Source organism: Dermochelys coriacea, chromosome 3 (genome assembly GCF_009764565.3).
Source record: "Dermochelys coriacea isolate rDerCor1 chromosome 3, rDerCor1.pri.v4, whole genome shotgun sequence".
In the NCBI taxonomy this organism is placed as follows: Eukaryota; Metazoa; Chordata; order Testudines; family Dermochelyidae; genus Dermochelys; species Dermochelys coriacea.
The window spans coordinates 212045029-212064550 of NC_050070.1; the positions used below are offsets into that span (position 1 = coordinate 212045029).

Sequence of the window (19522 nt, forward strand, 5' to 3'; positions counted from 1 at the left end):
ACCTCACATCAGTCAGATTAAAAAAATATAGAGAAATTGAATGGAGATAGGTTTTAGAGTAGCAGCCGTGTTAGTCTGTATTCGCAAAAAGAAAAGGAGTACTTGTGACACCTTAGAGACTAACAAATTTATTAGAGCATAAGCTTTCGTGAGCTACAGCTCACTTCATCGGATGCATTTGGTGGAAAATACAGTGGGGAGATTTTTATATATATATATATATACACACACACACAACATGAAACAATGGGTTTTATCATACACACTGTAAGGAGAGTGCTCACTTAAGATGAGCCATCACCAGCAGCGGGGAGGGAAAGGAGGAAAACCTTTCATGGTGCCAAGCAAGGTAGGCCATTTCCAAGCAGTTAACAAGAACATCTGAGGAACGGTGGGGGGGGGGGGGGGAGAAATAACATGGGGAAATAGTTTTACTTTGTGTAATGACTTCCTCCATTCCCAGTCTCTATTCAAGCCTAAGTTACTTGTATCCAGTTTGCAAATTAATTCCAATTCAGCAGTCTCTCGTTGGAGTCTGTTTTTGAAGCTTTTTTGTTGAAGGATAGCCACTCGCAGGTCTGTAATTGAGTGACCGGAGAGATTGAAGTGTTCTCCCACTGGTTTTTGAATGTTATAATTCTTGACGTCTGATTTGTGTCCATTTATTCTTTTATGTAGACTCTGTCCAGTTTGACCAATGTACATGGCAGAGGGGTATTGCTGGCACATGATGGCATATATCACATTGGTAGATGCGCAGGTGAACCCTGAATAGATATGTGGACAGAGTTGGCAACGGGCTTCGTTGCAAGGGTAGGTTCCTGGGTTAGTGGTTCTGTTGTGTGGTGTGTGGTTGCTGGTGAGTATTTGCTTCAGGTTGGGGGGCTGTCTGTAAGCAAGCACTGGCCTGTCTCCCAAGATCTGTGAGAGTGATGGGTTGTCCTTCAGGATAGGTTGTAGATCCTTGATGATACATTGGAGAGGTTTTAGTTGGGGGCTGAAGGTGATGCCTAGTGGCGCTCTGTTATTTTCTTTGTTGGGCCTATCCTTTAGTAGGTGACTTCTGGGTACTCTTCTGGCTCTGTCAATCTGTTTCTTCACTTCAGCAGGTGGGTATTGTAGTTGTAAGAATGCATCATAGAGATCTTGTAGGTGTTTGTCTCTGTCTGAGGGGTTGGAGCAAATGCGGTTATATCGTAGAGCTTGGCTGTAGACAATGGATCGTGTGGTATGATCTGGATGAAAGCTAGAGGCATGTAGGTAGGAATAGCGGTCAGTAGGTTTCCGATATAGGGTAGTGTTTATGTGACCATCGCGTATTAGCACCGTAGTGTCCAGGAAGTGGATCTCTTGTGTGGACTGGTCCAGGCTGAGGTTGATGGTGGGATGGAAATTGTTGAAGTCATGGTGGAATTCCTCAAGGGCTTCTCTTCCATGGGTCCAGATGATGAAGATGTCATCAGTGGAGCACAAGTAGAGTAGGGGCATTAGGGGACGAGAGCTGAGGAAGCATTGTTCTAAGTCAGCCATAAAAATGTTGGCATACTGTGGGGCCATGTGGGTACCCATCGCAGTGCCGCTGATTTGAAGGTATACATTGTTCCCAAATGTGAAATAGTTATGGGTGAGGACAAAGTTCAGCCACCAGGTTAGCTGTGACGTTATCAGGGATACTGTTCCTGACAGCTTGTAGTCCATCTTTGTGTGGAATGTTGGTGTAGAGGCTTCTACATCCATAGTGGCTAGGATGGTGTTTTTAGGAAGATCACCAATGGATTGTAGTTTCCTCAGGAAGTCAGTGGTGTCTCGAAGATAGCTGGGAGTGCTGGTAACGTAGGGCCTGAGGAGGGCGTCTACATAGCCAGACAATCCTGTTGTCAGGGTGCCAATGCCTGAGATAATGGGGTGTCCAGGATTTCCACGTTTATGGATCTTGGGTAGCAGATAGATACTACATGCCACAAGGGGCCACAACAGTGGTTCCTGTAACCCACGCAGCAATATTGTTAATCTATCCAACTATACTCTTAACCCAGCAGAAGAATCTGTCCTATCTCGGGGCCTCTCCTTTTGCCACTCCACCCCCACGAACATGATACAGTTCTGTGGTGACCTAGAATCCTATTTTCGACATCTCAGACTCAAGGAATATTTCCAACACACCTCTGACCAATATATTAACCCACAGAGACCTTCCTACCAACACTACAAAAAGAAGGACTCTGGGTGGACTCCTCCTGAAGGTTGAAACAGCAGACTGGACTTCTACATAGAGTGCTTCCGCCGACGTGCACGGGCTGAAATTGTGGAAAAGCAGCATCACTTACCCCATAACCTCAGCCGTGCAGACACAATGTCATCCACAGCCTCAGAAACAACTCTGACATCATAATCAAAAAGGCTGACAAAGGAGGTGCTGTCGTCATCATGAATAGGTCGGAATATGAACAAGAGGCTACTAGGCAGCTCTCCATCACCACTTTCTACAAGCCATTACCTCTGATCCCACTGAGCGTTACCAAAAGAAACTACAGCATTTGCTCAAGAAACTCCCTGAAAAAGCACAAGAACAAATACACACAGACACACCCCTAGAACCCTGACCTGGGGTATTCTATCTGCTACCCAAGATCCATAAACCTGGAAATCCTGGACGCCCCATCATCTCAGGCATTGGCACCCTGACAGCAGGATTGTCTGGCTATGTAGACTCCCTCCTCAGGCCCTACGTTACATATGCATATATGGTGGACCTCTCCAGTCATTAAAGAATATTGGGATGTGATTTGTAAATAAATATTGCAAATTGTTGGATATTTATTACCAAATCATCCTTTGGTAATCCTCCTGGGGCTTCCTAGTAGAAGTGGTCACACTCAAAGGAATGAAGAATTAACCTCTCATCTGTTTGCAGCTGCTAGAATACTGATAGCCTATTACTAGGGAAAAAATAGTCCAAAGCTAGAGGAATATTGCCAAAAATATGCAACATTATTGAAAAATTAATGCATCAGTTACAAACGCAGCAAAAGAGAAAGAGAATAGATACTTTGGTACCAGTTATTAAATAGTCAAACAAAATATGTACATTTGCATAATAACTAGAAAACTTTTGTATACTTTTTAATATAAATGTGTGATAAATATGCCTGGTTGTGGTAGTAGTAGTCAACAGTTTCACTCAATTTAATAAAATCACCAGAAACATGTCCTGGATTGTGTAACAGTGCTCATTCTGTAATATAGTAACACTCTGGTTAAACAGAGAGATTTTATTGTTATATTACTGCATAATGTTTCACTAAATAGACAAAAAATAAGCTCCAAGTTGTCATGATTATATTGTTTTCTGATATTTACATTGCAATGATTTTGTAAACCTATTAAAGCTTCCTAAATAAATAAATTAGTTTTTTATTTAAGAAAAGCAAGATCTATCAAGTGGCTAAAAGAGTCTCTTTCTGTTTGCTAAATGGAGCAGTTAAATAAGCTGATCTCAACCTGAATCGAACACAACTTCTTTTTCCCATTCCCAGCCTCCCGAGTATATACCATCCTTCCACAACCCTGGAAAATAAAAGAAGAAAATGACTGCAGTTTGAATTCTCAACCAGCTGATCTAGGAGAATGGGAGGATGAACTCCACACACAGCATCATACCTGGAGAGAGGAGCTGATGAGACAGGGAAAATTGTTGGGAGTGCGATCTTAGGCAGGAGAGGAGAGAGGCCTAGGTTGGTAGGTAATGCAGTGAGGGAAACTCCGGTCAGGAGACTGTACGGTGGAAGGGGATTATGGTAGTGTGGGCAGCTCTGGAGTTAAGGCTTTTGGGCAGGGAGGAGCTGGGGCTTGTGGTTTTAGGGAAAAGGTCTCAGGTGAGGAGGCAGTGTAAAGCAAAAGAGTTTTTAGGTTGGGGGAACAGTGCAGAGAGGTGATGTGGAAGTGGAGTCTAAGGCACAGGGGGCTGTGCAAGGGGAGGTTTTCCAAGCGAGTTGTCATGGGGCTTCCAGTGTGTGTCTGGTGCTGGGGGGAGAGGAGTGTGTAGAAAGGGACCTCAAGCAGGGGAGCAGCACAATATGGGAATAGGGGTCCCAGGTCACGGGGAGGGTGCAATTGCAAGGACAGAAACCCAGGTATGTTGAGACAGTGTAAGTGATGGGGGTTTCTGGTGTGTATCTTGCTTTGTGAGCATTTGGTGTTAACGGGGCTCACTCTGTAATATGGTAACACTCTGGTTAAACAGAGAGATTTTATTTTTATATTACTGCATATTTCACTAAACAGATAAAAATAGATAAACCTCAGGCAGGGGAGACACTGAGATAAAGCCTGCAAGCAAGTTGAGAAGCAGTGTGGAGCAGGAAGAGAGACGGTCTGGGGTGGGAGTTCTTGAGGAAGGGGAGCAATGCAGGCGGTTCATAGGGCAGGGCAGTTTTTGGTAGAAGAGCTAGATGAAAGGGGCAGTGTTGGGGGAAGATCTCTGAAGAGAAGAGAGTTGGGGAACTTTGGGGGGGGAATTAGGAATATTTAGTAAGTGTCACACACAGAGTTCATCAAATCATTTAAACTAATTATTTGCATATAACTAAAATGTCCCCTTAAATGAACCTGTGTAGATTTAGAGCTGGTAAAAGAAGGTTTCTGGTTGCAACCCCTGAAGGAAGTTATCATTTATTTACAGAGCACAATAAAAAGAAAAGGAGTACTTGTGGCACCTTAGAGACTAACAAATTTATTAGAGCATAAGCTTTCGTGAGCTACAGCTCACTTCATCGGATGCATTTGAGCTGTAGCTCACGAAAGCTTATGCTCTAATAAATTTGTTAGTCTCTAAGGTGCCACAAGTACTCCTTTTCTTTTTGCGAATACAGACTAACACGGCTGCTACTCTGAAACCAGAGCACAGTAAGCTTCTCATAAACACAGGGTTTGCCGACCCTGATCTGAGAGGATTTCCTCAGGGGATATAAGCAGGACCACAAGTCCCCCTGGCCCCTGCAGGCCTTGGCCTCTCTGAGTGTGTGGTTACTGCAAATGCATGTGGGTCACACCGCTTTAGAATTTAAGAGTTTGTGCTATAGATTCTATGGGGCCAGGAGAATAGGGGGCAGATTGAGGGGCGGGGTAGGGGGTTGGGAGTGGCCTGAGGGGCGGCCAGGAAAGGCGGGGTGAGGGAAACTGGGGGGACGGACTGAGGGCTGTGGGAGCGGCCCGAATGGCGGCTGGGAGAGGCGGGAAAACTGGGGGGACGGACTGACGGGCGGGGCCGGGTGATGGGGGCGGGGCGGGGCGGGGCGGGTCAGGCCCAGCGGCGGAGCGGGCGGCATGGCGGAGGCCTCAGGTGGTGCTGGGCCCTCTCTCCGTTATTTCTGCACGGCCGGCCGGGGCCTGGAGTCCTTCCTGCTTCGGGAGGTGCGGGCCCGGCTAGGGGCCACGCAGGTGAGGGGCCTCGCTTCGCCCGGCCCGCGCTGGGAGGGGTCTGGCCCGCGGGTGCCCCGGGAGCTACCCGTGGCTGTGTGGAGGGATGTGGGTCTGAGGGGCGGAAGTCTGGTGTATCAGAGTTGAGGAGTGAGGATCGGATGTGGGGGAGTTGGGGGATGTTGGCCTAATGAGGTGTGGGGGGATGTAAGGCTGTCGTAGAGGCCTGATGGGGAGGGGGACCTGGGGGGCTGCATGGGGGTTTAAGGAGGTGGAGGCTGTTGGGAGGGATAGGGGGATGAGGGGGTTGGGCTCTAATGGGATAGGAGGCTTGGGAGATCCTTTTGTTGAGTTTGTCCTTTGGGTCTCACCTGCTCCAACCTTCCAGGGAGGTTTTGGATCCTGTGCAGGCCAGGATAAAATGTATAGTTTTGAAACATGTTCATTTACTGTTAGCCAACCGTGTTTTTTAAACCCCTAGCATAGATGGGTTTAGATGGGTCCCCCCATGATTTTGCTTTCTGAAATGCGGAGGTGGGTTGAGGACAGAGAAATGTACAAAGCTGGCTGTGTTTCTGTGTGCTAGGCATGTCCTTGTGCAGCATAGTGGAACAGGGTGTTGATACGCACCGAGCTTTCATGGGAATCCACCAGAAAGATCTCTAGGAAATTTTCCTGCAGGTACTCTGCAAGCCTCTGCCAGAGGTTCCTTGGCAGAGCTACTTTGTTCCTTCCCCCATTGAGGGTAGGGTGACCAGATGTCCTGATTTTAGGGGCTTTTTCTTATATAGGCACCTATTAACCCCCACCCCCAGTCCTGATTTTTTACAGTTGGTATCCGGTCACTCTAACTGAGGGATACTTTCCAGTGCCATTCTGCAATCACTTGTACAGAGACCAAAGCAGCACAGGGTGGAAGCCACAAGCATGTAGTAGATCACAGAATCATAGAATATCAGGGTTGGAAGGGACCTCAGGAGGTCATCTAGTCCCACCCCCTGCTCAAAGCAGCACCAATCCCCAGTTTTTGCCCCAGCTCCCTAAATAGCGCCCTCAAGAATTGAACTCACAACCCTGGCTTTAGCAGGCCAATGCTCAAACCACTGAGCTATTTCCTCCCTGCTTACCCTGAGGAGTGAGATATCTGCCATAATGACCCCCGCCTGTGGAAACCGTGGGAAACTGAGAGAATTGTCCCCTGAGAAGTGCCCCATGACCCCTTTTACACTGCTTTTCTCCCATGTACACTGTCCCCCACCCGTGGGTACACTCACCAGGCTTGGGGTGTTCACTACCATGTGTTCACTAGGGACACAATGGAGAGGCTGATAAAAGTTTTGGATCGGCAAACTGACATGCTGAACTCCATCCTGATGCTCCAGACTGATCAGATGCATTCCCGCCCTCCCCTTCAGAACTCTTTCCCATGCCCTCCCCAAACTTCTGCTTTTGTGGAGCAAGGTGGGTGATGGAACCTGATAAATAATGGACATGACAGATGTATGTATTTATCGTAACAAGCAAAGTATAATGTGAATTGTTTTATGGCAAAATAGGTTGAATTAAAGAAGCCAGTCTGAGGGTTAGCTAAATTTGGGATCAAACTTGTGTGTCAATAAATTAGGCAAGAAAAAGAATAAATATCCTTAAAAGGAATAAATTGTATGAAATCCATCTTTAGAAAGGTAGGTTTTGTAATTTTAAGGAAATCCTAAAACAAACAAAGAAACAAACAAACAATTTCAACTGCAGAGAGAAGGTTCTCCAGACATTCAAAGTATAATTGAACTCTGAAAAATGACAGTGGCTTCTTCCTACACAGCATATTTGCTATCTATATTCAAAGTCTTAATTGTTAACCTTATTGGTTAAAATAAGTTCTTATTGGGCTTTACTCCTGTTTGCACTGCAGCTCCAATACAACTAAGAATGAGTTGTCTGTATTTTTTTTTCTTCTTCAGCATCAGCAACAGAATTGTTTATTAAGTTCTAATTGGTTACCTCTGTCATCTAATATGCATTATAATACAACTTGTGTGTGTTCCTGTTTGTTTGGAAATACATCTCTTGCCCATGTCTAGCCAAGTTCTAGGTGACTGGTGAGCGGGTGGGACTTCTGAGGGAGAAACAGACACTACAGCCCTGGACAGAGGATGTGAGTTTTACTTGGGCAAGTTAAAGGTGGTGTGGTGAGACTGAGGTATCTTGTTGCTCACATCTATTTCTCCACAGTTTTGTTCATGCATAACATAAGACCATAACGGGTCAGACCAAAGATCCATCTAGCCCAGTATCTTGTCTTCTGACAGTGGCCAATGCCAGGTGCCCAGAGCAAATGAACAGACAGGTAATCACCAAGTGATCCAGTCCCTGTCTCCTGTTCCCAGCTTCTGGCAAACCGAGGCTAGGGCACTTCATTTAAGGTGCACTTCTGATGGGGGGGGGGGGGCATGTCTCTGTTTCTTGATGTGCCCTGTTCACAAAGAAAAAACATCCATCCTTTTGTTATGGCTGCTCTTGGTGCTTTTCTGATTCCACTTGTGTAACTCGAGTTAGCTGTTATGTAACCCAGGTTACAATAGGACTGACTACCAAACACGATTGTAAAAGTATTAAACTATGTCTATACTAGGTGCTAAGTGGCATTTCAGATTGTGTTGGCAAACTCAATTACCCTAAAAGAAAAGGAGTACTGGTGGCACCTTAGAGACTAACAAATTTATTAGAGCATAAGCTTTCGTGATGCATCCGATGAAGTGAGCTGTAGCTCACGAAAGCTTATGCTCTAATAAATTTGTTAGTCTCTAAGGTGCCACCAGTACTCCTTTTCTTTTTGCGAATACAGACTAACACGGCTGCTACTCTGAAACCTCAATTACCCTAATTTGACTTAAAAACACTTGTTACTCCTATCTCTTCATGCCTGATTAACAGTTGTAAAGGTTCTTCCAGGTGGTTTTTGCATATTTGCACCAGGTGCTACTGGAACCTAGCTACACTTACTGGTCATCCCAGTCTTCAGGAAAATCTTCCCCTTAATCTTCATTTGACAACTTGTATGTTACAGGTCAGAGCTTAAAATTTCATGTCTTTTTCAAGGCCTAGTTTATCATCATTTAACTATTGGGCATGTAGCTAAATTTAAGATAATACTTTCCCAATTAAGCACGAGTCTGTTTTCCTGGAGATATCAAAATAAAACAGCCATTCTAGATCCAAAGGAGTATACTGTAATATCTTGCATTTATAGTGCACCTGTTTTTCCCAAAGTATCTCATACATTAACCCCAATGTGATGAGAACTGCAGAAATCCCTTAAGTGAAGGGCAGCAGTCAGGTGCTAAACAGTATGCCGAGCAAAGGAAAAATGTGCAATGACACTGGGGGAAAACCCCCAGTTCTTACAAAGTGCCTCATGGGTTTTAATGTCCTCAGATATCTAACAGATTGAGTTGTTAAGGGTTAGGGTTTGGGTTAACCTTAACTGTATACTAAACTATATTGAACTCAATATATTAATATAGTGATGCTCTTCATTGTACACCCCTGCTTACTGTGGTTGGATGGAGTCAAAGGAGCTAGAGCACTTAATATGAGGGTGTGCAACCGCATGGTAAGTTTATTTTGGTGGGCCTAAACCAAATCTATTTTTTAGACTTTTCTTCTTTTTGTTAGGTGGAGTATGTTTCAGGAAAAGTATTCTTTACCACCAATTCTGAGTTGAGTAAATTGAAGACGCTGAAGTCTGGAGAACGATTATTTTTGCTGCTGAAAAAACGTGCACCAATTTCTCTCTCTAGAAATAAAGGTACTGTTGATTACTCTTTTTCACTTTCTACACACAAAATATTATGAACTCAAAGTACAAGTTGAAATCTGATTTGGAAAAGAATTCCATAATTGTTTTCAAATGCCATAGTTTTAATTAAGTAATAATAAGACTTTTTTTGTCCAAGGACATTCAAGTACCTTTCTACTCTGAAAGGTGACTGGTAATATAAAAACAAAAAAATCACAACACATAACAGCCATTAGCACTTAATCCTGCTTTGAGTGCAGGGGACTGGACTAAGTGACCTCTTCAGGTCCCTTCCAGTTCTATGATTTTATGATACTCTTTAGTTGTATGGCTGCTTAGTTTTTTTTCCACAGGGCTCCTGCCTCATTTGGTGCTCAGGTTAGACAGCTGATGAGTCAGGGATATGTACTGAATGAAACAGATTCTGTTGAATTCTGCCAAATTCTTTTTTCATATATCATGGTATAAATCTGGAGCATTATGTATAATGAGTCAGAGGAATAATTTTCTTGGCGGTAGAGTGGATTTAGGTATATAAACTGAAATGGATTATTTGAGGTATGACGTTTCAAATGTTATAAGTATCTCTGAGAAGATTAGATTCAGATAAAAACAGTGATGATAGAATTTGATTAGGAACTCGAAAAATATTCTAAAATTTTTCATGAAGGATCAAATTTATCCATGGACCTAAAGTTCAAAAAAATAAATAGAAGTACCTAACTTACTTTCATCTGTCTTTTGAGGAAAACTAAAGATCATAATACTTGTACTAATTTTATTCCCCAAAATGCAGTTTCTCAATATTTTACTCTAATGAAGTCAGTGTAACTTCTCATGTACTTAAAGTTAATCACATGTTTGTATCTTTACAGTTGGGTTCTTTTCTTCTTACTCTAATTGCCCATAATAAAGGTTTTGTGGACTAACTGCTGTTTCCTTACACCTGTGGAGACTCTGGTGTTGCTGTGGTTTAAATATGGTCATAAAATTTGGCTTTGCTGTTGAAATTTAGTTAATAGTTCTGTTGATGATGCACAAGAAGGAATAGACTCCAGTTCCCTCTTCTGAAGATGTGTAGGCTCTGCAATGTAACAAGAATAAAATGTAACTTAAAAAAATTTGTTAGTGGATACTAGTATGTGTCTGAATCCACATAGGCAAACTGATCTGACTTTTGGCTACTTTTCAGAGTTGAACAGCATTTCTAAGTGCCTTATAAAGCTGAATAAGCATTACCCTTATTTCACAATAGGGGCAACTAAGTGACAGAGAGATTAAGTTGATTTATCCAAAGGCAAAAAACTAGTAATTGGTAGAATAGGGTAAGAACCCAGGTCATTTTAGCAACTGAGCTAGCTCCAGAATTTGGCCTATTGCCATGTAGAGCTCTCCAAGTATCTGAGCAGAGGGGAGAGCTATGGGCAAGGCCAGGACAAAGCAGACATGATTCAGTTAACATCACCTATAACCAAATCAGATCAGAATTGCAATACTTACATTCAATAACTGGTGCCTCAGGAGTTAACGAATTCACAAATTTACGGAGTTAATTGTTCTCTTTAACATCTGTTGTCTTAACTCCTTTTGTATAAAATGTTTTAAGAAATTTTGCTGTAGAAAATTTGGGTGGAAACTATGATGATCCTGGCCCTACTTATTATGCTGATTTTGTCATTTGTGAATATATATTAGCCCTGAGTAAAAGTAAAATTTCTTTATCCATGAAAATGCATGGATTAGACTTTTTGTAAGGCATTGATATTTCATTTAACAGTCCTAGGAAATAAGTGTTTAATGTTCCCAAATATATACTTTAATGTTGATTAGTAAAAAATAAATTGTGTGTATTAAATGTTAACACAGAATAAACTAAGTTCAGATCTCTTTTAGGAAAAGTATTCCATGAAATTCAAAAACTTGTAATTGAGGACCCCAGATGTTGGCTGGATATTATTTCCATTTGGAAACATCTTCATGGAAATAAGGTCAAACAAGGAAACATCTCTAAAGAAAATCCAAAATCCCTAAAAAGAAAATCAGAAGAAGAGATAAGTATCATAACAAAAAACCAGAAGAGAGAGCAAATATTAGAGACAGTTTCTGATGAATGCCACGTGGAAGAGCAAAAGAAAAGTGTGGTACTAGAAACAAACAATGACATGGACTTGTTGACTGAAAGCAAAACTTTTCTAGAAGATGCATCTGAAAGTAGAATAGAGAAATCAGTTGAAAGCAATAACCGCAGCTTCAGTTTCAGAGTTTCTTGTCGCTGTAGTGGAACAATTGCAAAAGTATTTACTTCACAGGTATGACAAATCAAAATTCCTGAAAGATAGAATGAATTGTAGATTTTAAAGGGGTGCTGAAATACCTAATAACTATGTGTATTAGGTTAGTAAACAGATCAGTAATAGTTTCTAAATTACTTTCTAAAAGCATGACTATTCATAGTTAGTGTTACAGAACCTTGAATAGAAACACAGATATTGACCATTTCAGGGCATTTTTAGTGCAAAATAACTTTTCAAATGAATAGTTTCTATTGAGGATGCATTATATTTATGAAGTAATACATTTGTGCATAAGGGATGCAAAAAAGCAACACATCTGTGATTGAAGTTTCATTTATTTTACTTGAAGATGGGCAGAACTTTGGTTCTTTGGGAGGTTTTTCCATTGAAGTAAGTGCACAGTAAACTGTAAGGCCCCAGTCCTGCAAACACTTAGAAATGTGCTCAATTTTATGCACAGTGTTTTACATTTATTTCAGGCTCTACTCATTCAAAACTTTCCAGAAATTTGTGAATAGTGGGTATACACTAGGTTAATCTATCTAAAGGTGTGCTGAACAGCGGGTGTTAAGAGCTTCTCAGATCAAATGAGTTTTCTGTGGGAGTCCCTACAGTGGTAATGTGGCCCCAAACAAGTCCAGCTGGCCTATAAGCAATTAAACTGAGGATTCTGGCTATTGATAGGGGGGGACTTTCCCAATCTCAGATCTTGGAATGTTGGTGGTCCTACTGCCTCAGACTGCAGTGTGTGGGGCTATACATCAATGTTAAGATGATTCTTCCCAATTATATAAATGTGGGATGGGAAAGGAATTCTTGGCCTTGTAGCACATTTGTTCGTGAATCTCAGGTGAAAGCTGTCAGTTTCTTCCCTATCTGAGAGCAGTCATTAGTTAGCTAAGGAAGAACCTGCTCATGTTCAGTGTGCTATCCCAGGTCATTCGCTTAATTCCAATCACTTGGTCATATAGCAGTTGAGCAAGCAGGAATCAGTGACTTCACTCCTGAGAAGAAGACAGGCTTGTATAGCCAATCTGTGCATTATATGGCTGCTGCTGATAGAGCAATCCTCTCGGAATGGGTGGAGCATGCTATATAGTTTGGAGTTTTGACAGTGAGGGTAATTAATCATGAGAACAATTTACCAAGGGTTGTGGTGGATTTACCATCGTTGACATTTTTTAAATCAAGATGGGATGGTTTTCTAAAAGATATGCTCTAGGAATTATTTTAAGGAACTTCTAGGGCTTGTGTTATACAGGAAGTCAGACTAGATGATCACAATGGTCCCTTCTGGCCTTGGACTCTATGAATCTGAACCTATGAATCAGAGTAATGAAAGCTTAATTTTGGCTAGATAATGGCCTTTAATATGCAGCTTTGTTTATGCTTGCTAAAAAGTAGTTCCTAGTAGGAGAACTGCTAAAGAGCTGTGTTGAACCAATTAACACTATTTTCTTTTAAAGAATTGTGGTACAAAGGTTGTAGAAATGACTAGCTCCAACTGGGTGTTATGAGTATGGAAACTTTTGCTGTAATACACATCTACCCCAATATAATGCAGTCCGATATAATGCGAATTCAGATATAATGCGGTAAAGGAGAGTGGGACTGCTTTACCTCGTTATAGCCGAATTCGTGTTACCGCAAGCGGTTCCTCTGCGCACCCACCCCCCTTTACTTGCTGTGGCCCCCCCGCCCCAACTCACCTCCTCCACCTCTTCTCCCTTGCGGCAAGCCTGGGAGGGGGGAGAAGCAGAGCTGCAGCATGCTCGTGGGAGGAGGCGGAGCAGAGGTGAGCTGGGGCCGGGGGGGGCCGCAGCAAGTAAGGGGGGGGCGCAGAGGAACTGCTCCTCGCCCCAGCTCACCTCCGCTCCGCCTCCTCCCCTGAGTGCTCCGAGGACCGTGTTATATCAGGGTAGAGGTGTACTTTTGCTGTGTTTTAGTTGCTGGGCAACTAAAATGATTAGGGGTTTGGAACGGGTCCTATATGAGGAGAGGTTAAAGAGGCTAGGACTTTTCCGCTTGGCAAAGAGGAGACTAAGGGGGGATATGATAGAGGTATATAAAAATCATGAGTGGTGTGGAGAAAGTGAATAAGGAAAAGTTATTCACTTGTTTCCATAATATAAGAACTAGGGGCCACCAAATGAAATTAATGGGTAGAAGGTTTAAAACAAATAGAAGGAAGTTCTTCTTTACTCGGCGCACAGTCAACCTGTGGAACTCCTTGCCTGGGGAGCTTGTGAAGGCTAGGACTATAACAAGGTTTAAAAGAGAACTGGATAAATTCATGGAGGTTAAGTCCATTAATGGCTATTACCCAATGGGAATGATGTCCCTAGCCTCCGTTTGTTGGAGAGTGGAGATGGATGGCAGGAGAGAGATCACTTGATCATTACCTGTTAGGTTCACTCCCTCTGGGGCACCTGGTATTGGCCACTGTTGGTAGACAGGATACTGGGCTGGATGGACCTTTGGTCTGATCCAGTATGGCCATTCTTATGTTCTTATTAAGATCTACAAAATATATTTTAAATAAACTGAAAATGTCCCTTCACTTTAAGGATGTAAAAGGTTAACCCGAGTGGATGGAGCCATGCTGCCTGGCCAGAGTCGCACCACCCGGCCGGAGCAGGGCCAGCCACTTAATCAGTTAACCGTTTAAATGACATATTTGTAATCATTTAAACGATTAACTTTTTAAATGGTATTTACATCCCTACTTCACTTGCGTGTGCCATATAGATATTGGGAAGAAACTAGTCAGTGTTTTGATAGTCACAAGTAAGTAATGAAGCTAGTTATCTAACAGTTCATAGTTTAAAAAAAATTTAAAAAGCACAACCTTACTCGATAGTTCTGGTCTAACCCCAGAGTCAGAGACACATCTTTGTTCATTAACAATTAAGTGGATATTTTACTACTTTTTGTTCCTGTTAGCTATATATAACTAACACAGCTGAAAGAGAGCGGGATTTTATTTCTTCTTGTAACTGACTGCAGTTTGAACAAAGAAACTGATGATGTGCACCTGTGCAAACATTGAAAGTAATGGGGGGTTGCATAGCTAACTCTACAGTGGATGAACTTAAATTCATTGCACGTTTTAAATAAAAGGAGTATTTCTTTAAATCTGCAACCTCTGTAAAATCAGAATGAACTGTAAGTGTTCCCTTTGCAGGGGTCTTATTTGGCCTGCAGAATCTCATGATGATGAAGGGAAAGAATTAGCTTGTCTCACAGTGTAGGAGGAGTTTACAAGGCTGGCAGGTTGGGGAAGAATTCTACCCCCAATGACACTTTTATAGCTATGTTTCAGAGCAGAATACCTTATAAGATGCTGAAGAAAGCAAACTAATTGCCAGTTTAAAAGTAAGTAGTTCTGCACTAATACTTAGTAATCAAATTGTTAAATTTCAGTTGTGGTATTAGGACAAATGTTGTTTTGTTTGGCTTCTTTGTATATGTTCAGATTCAGAGCTGCTAATGTCATATTACACTATATAATCTTGCCTTGCTTGTGAATTCTTTAAACTCTAACATAACTTTTTTGTCATTTGTAACTCAGATTCCTTTTAATCTTAATGGCTTTCAGTGATAGTTTGTTTTTGATTTTTTTTTTTGGGGTGGCTTTTTTTTTTGTTTTTTATTCTTTCAGGAGGTGGGAAAAGTACTTGGAATAACTCTTATAAAACAGCTTGGATGGAAAGCAGATTTGAGAAACCCTGATCTAGAGGTAATGAAGTGGTTTGTTTACTGAATTCTCTAGTTTTAAAATGACACTGTCAAGTGCTGATTTGACATGACTTTTTTCACTGTTCATATTGTGGTTTTAGAGTGTGTGAGATAGTGTCTATAGGCCACACTCTGAACTAGGGCTGGGAGTAGAGCAATACTGGACTAGGGAGGCCTCATGCCTCAACAGGTGGAGGGCATGTTCCCAGTGGAGGAACAGTTTAAAAGAACATTGGTAGCCAGGAAGCAGGTGAGGGGAATAAGAAGCACACAGCTCCAAGAAGCAAGGCTGATGCTGGGCTGTGCCAAGAAGACAACAGCTTTGTGTAGGTTCGTCTAGCAGCAGGGACCGAATCCCCCCCCACTCCCCATCTCTTTGGGATTTGGAAGCTCTCAGAGAGAGTGACTGAACAGGACACTAATAGACCAAGGAGAGTCTGCTAAGCCTATGACTATGCGCCAAACTGAGGCTCCATACTGGTAGCAAGTGACCAAGTGGAAAACATAATTTGGGGTACCTCAATAACTGGACTGGACACTTTGATAAACCCCTGGGTCAGGACCCGGTGGAGTGAGTTGGAGGCCTGGTCCCCCCCAATCTTGGCGCTCCCCCCCACTTCTCTGTAGTGACACAACCTGTGGGGAGAAATCGGCACATGTGGGGGTGATTGAGGCCATACATACAGGGCCCCCTCTGGGATGAACTGGGTGGCAGAAACTAAAAGGCCACTATCTGACCACTAAGCCAACTGGTCATTGGACCTTCCTGCTTCAGTATAGAACATTTTTATTACTTAAATATACCAGCATAGGATTCTCCCTCCTGTATTCTTGTTGTAAGACTGTGTAGAATTCCCCTCACCCTTTGCTACAGATGTGAACAAAAAAGTACCAGTAGTCTTCTTGTGGCACTGGGGAAGGGGGCTCCCGTATACCTATGAACCAGTAAGTCTGGTAGCAAAGGTTCTGACCAAACCCAGAAGGGGTGAAGGTTCAGTCATCCTGATCCTCTGTCTGAGCCAGTACAGGGTTAAGTCTTCAACCCTGCTCACAAAAGTGGTGGGAAGTCCCATTGGACTAAGAGTCTGTTCACATCTCAGCCCAAATCTCTGTCCCTGTTGATCTGGTTCCTGAAAGGATGACACCCTGCAGGCTTGATGTCTTCAGCTAGGTATCCCAAACATCCTGGCTTTTCTAAAAGAATCTACCAGTAAGACTTCCAGCTCTAAGTAGAAAGGATTGCTCTATGGTGCAGTGAGACTCACTGTAAATGATGTGTGCAAACTGCCTTGCCTTTTATTTGTCTGAGTCTGTATTAAAGACTGGTTTTAATCCAGGTGCATTTGACAGCTGTTACAGCCTGCCATGAGCTATTTGAAGGTAGACCATTGTCTCTGCATCCCTTATCATGAAGTTCATGCAGGTCTTGACACATTTTATTTCCATTGTGTGCCCCCCTAAAAGAGGCCCCTCCATAAGGGGATATTTATTTGGTCCTGACAACCTCTTTTTGAGGCACTTTGTACTTGTGAGTTCAGCTTCCTTATGTGGAAGGTTAATTTCCTGGTACAGTGGATTGTCTCATTAAGTGAATATGCTTCAAGCCCTCATGGCTGATCCACATTCATACTAGATTTTACAAGTTATTGCTGTAAACTCTCTCCCAAAGACCCTTGCCAAGGTAGTGATTGACATCAACCTTTAATAAGCCCATCCTAATGAAGTTCTTCTCCACAAGCTTGATATGAAAAAAGTCATTAGGGTTCTGCTTGGAGAGGACTGAAGACCTTAGGCCATCCAACTCTGCTTTGTCAGCAGTTCCCTAGGTAAGGCTATCACTAGGAGGGTTTATGTCTAAATGGTTGTCTGATTGCATTTCATAGTGCAATGACCTAACTGGTCAGGGATGCTTTCTGGGGAAGAAACTTCCATTGCCAGCCTTAGAAATTCATTACGCATACCTGTATGTGTTCAAAGCAAATATGTAGTTCCTTGACTATGTGTAGTTCTAGGGATGGTACTTTCAAAAATACCAAAGTTGCTTAGGAGCACAAGTCCCAGTAAAAGGCAAGGGGACTCTTAAGTCACTTCAGTGCTTGGAAAATCCCAGCCCTAAGCAGTAGTGCTTTGTTTGTTTGGAAGGAATCCAAGTCCTGCAAAACCTGCTGGCAAAGTTGGGAGGAAATTTTAGTGTCTAAGAATGTTCCTTGAACTATATTAGAAAATTGGCCCTTCAAAGATATGAATGCCTCGTGATGAACTCTTAACCAATGTAGAATGTCTTTATGGCTTGTTTAAATGTTACAGATTCTTTTAAAACTTTCCTATTGTGTTCTTTATTTAAAAACCATAAGATAATTTTTGATACTATAGGTTTTTATTCATTGATCTAAAACCCCAAATCCTAATGATAAAGATCAAATAAATAGCATCTTCGATGTCTAGTTTAAATTAGCAAAACTACCATCACGTTTAACTTAGAAGATACAAGTTTCCTTATTAATGTAATTTTTTTCCCCTTTCAGCTCTTTGTACATCTAAATGATATTTACTCAGTGGTGGGGATTCCTGTCTTCAGGTAAATATTTTTTTCACCAAATTCACAAATAACAGTTCTATAGTATGACTATTAATTGTCTCATTTTATAAATAAGTCCTGGCAGCTATTGTGTCTAAGAAAAATATTTTAACTTGTATCCTTCAGGCTATTGTACATCGAGATCATGTACAATCTGTCTAGAGTTGACTTGAAATCTTGGCCTAAATGTCCAACAGAGCAGCCTAAAGCTAAGGCCATACTTTGGCACCTAAATCAAAGACCTGATTTTCAAAAGTGCTGAGCAACAAGTCACACACCTCGGTCCCTCACTGAGTTTCCTTTTCTATTGGGTTCCCATAATTGACTATATTATGATTTTTATGCATGACAATTTGCATTTTTACAGAGACGTTCTTTTGGATTCACTTCTTATATGGAGTGTTTTAGTTTGGTGTCTACCTCTTGTTGTTTGCAGACTTCCACTGGCGACCAGAGAGTATATTCGAACTGCAGGACTCCGATCTACTGTAGCGTGGGCTATGGCATCTCTTGCTGAAATCAATGTAAGCAAACATTGACGTAGATTATTAATAGTAGCAACAGAGGGGCCTGCATAATGATAGGCTCTGTTCCTCACAGAGCTGAGAATTTCATGATCCAGTTAGTGGAGGCAGAAATGGCCTTATAAACGCTTGTTAGAGGAACATTATGGATATACTTTTCTCTAAAAGTGCCTGTCCTAACCAACACCCCTGCCTTAGCTTTGGATTTCAGAAAATGTAATTGACAGTATCTCAGTGATTCTTGTACTTCTGATGTCTTATGGTAAGTCTAATCTTGTAAAGTGCTGATTGCTGTCAGTCCTTATTGACTTTAATGGGAATTTATGGGCATTCATCATGTCCCAGGGTCAAGCTCTGTCAAAGAAAATAAGTCAACATCTTTTTGCTTTGAATACAATACCCCATTTGTAAGAGTTGCAGTGCTGAATCTCACCCAAAGGTCTTGCCTTTGAAGAACAAATTATACTGTTAAATATGTAAAAAATACTCAGTATGTTTTGTTTGTTTTATAGGCTGGTGCATTTGTTTTAGATCCTATGTGTGGATTAGGAACAATACTCTTGGAAGCTGCAAAAGAATGGCCTGTAAGTTCTACAGTCATAATAGGTAGGATGTTTCCAAGACGGCATTAAATTATTTTATATTTGTAAAGCATTGTATTGTAATTTACCAAAAGTATGTGTTCTTGCTGGAAAATCAGCCAAACTTTTCTGGAAAAGTTTGCAGAATTTTTAAACTGAGCTTTAGTTTAAAACTTCTCCAAGATGTACTTATACACTTAAATCACTAACTCCTGTGCACCTGTTCTTGCAATTGTCTAAATTCATAAATAGAGATTCTCACCCCTACTCTGGCCCTTTTGTGCTAGTTACAGGGGTCTCCGCAGCATAAAGGGGCTCTAAAAGCCCTGGATCCTGCCAGCAGATTATTCCCTCAGTGCAAGAACTGTAGGCTGTCATCCCATGCTTAACCCGGAGTATGACCGGGATGATGTCACAGGGCAATGCACTGCAGGGTTCTAAGTAGTGCAGCTGCTCATAGGTAGCTGGGGAAAGGCAGTTGTAGCTTAGCACCTAGGGCTATCTAAATTACTGCTCCCTAAAGCAGCCTGGAATTGCAAAGCTTAAAGCCACATTTGCACCTCTTCTCTCTGGACTTTGAGTTATATTCT

The 19522-nt window shown here is 42.0% G+C and overlaps 1 protein-coding gene across 4 annotated transcripts in view; it reads left to right on the forward strand.

Moving 5' to 3' along the window:
• Nucleotides 1-19522, forward strand: part of THUMPD2 (THUMP domain containing 2) — a 50174-nt gene that overhangs the window by 22225 nt on the left and 8427 nt on the right. The window contains exons 1-8 of one of the 4 annotated variants that reach the window (XM_038394903.2): nt 5303-5439; nt 6728-6879; nt 9094-9226; nt 11111-11526; nt 15173-15250; nt 17775-17827; nt 18264-18351; nt 18864-18935. In XM_038394903.2, the coding sequence (XP_038250831.1) occupies nt 11380-11526; nt 15173-15250; nt 17775-17827; nt 18264-18351; nt 18864-18935 (438 nt within the window). In that variant the 5' untranslated portion in view covers nt 5303-5439; nt 6728-6879; nt 9094-9226; nt 11111-11379. Of the gene's footprint in view, nt 1-5288; nt 5440-6727; nt 6880-9093; nt 9227-11110; nt 11527-15172; nt 15251-17774; nt 17828-18263; nt 18352-18863; nt 18936-19522 lie in introns of those variants that run through there. The other 3 variants (XM_038394899.2, XM_038394904.2, XM_038394900.2) reach the window with 3 other exon arrangements.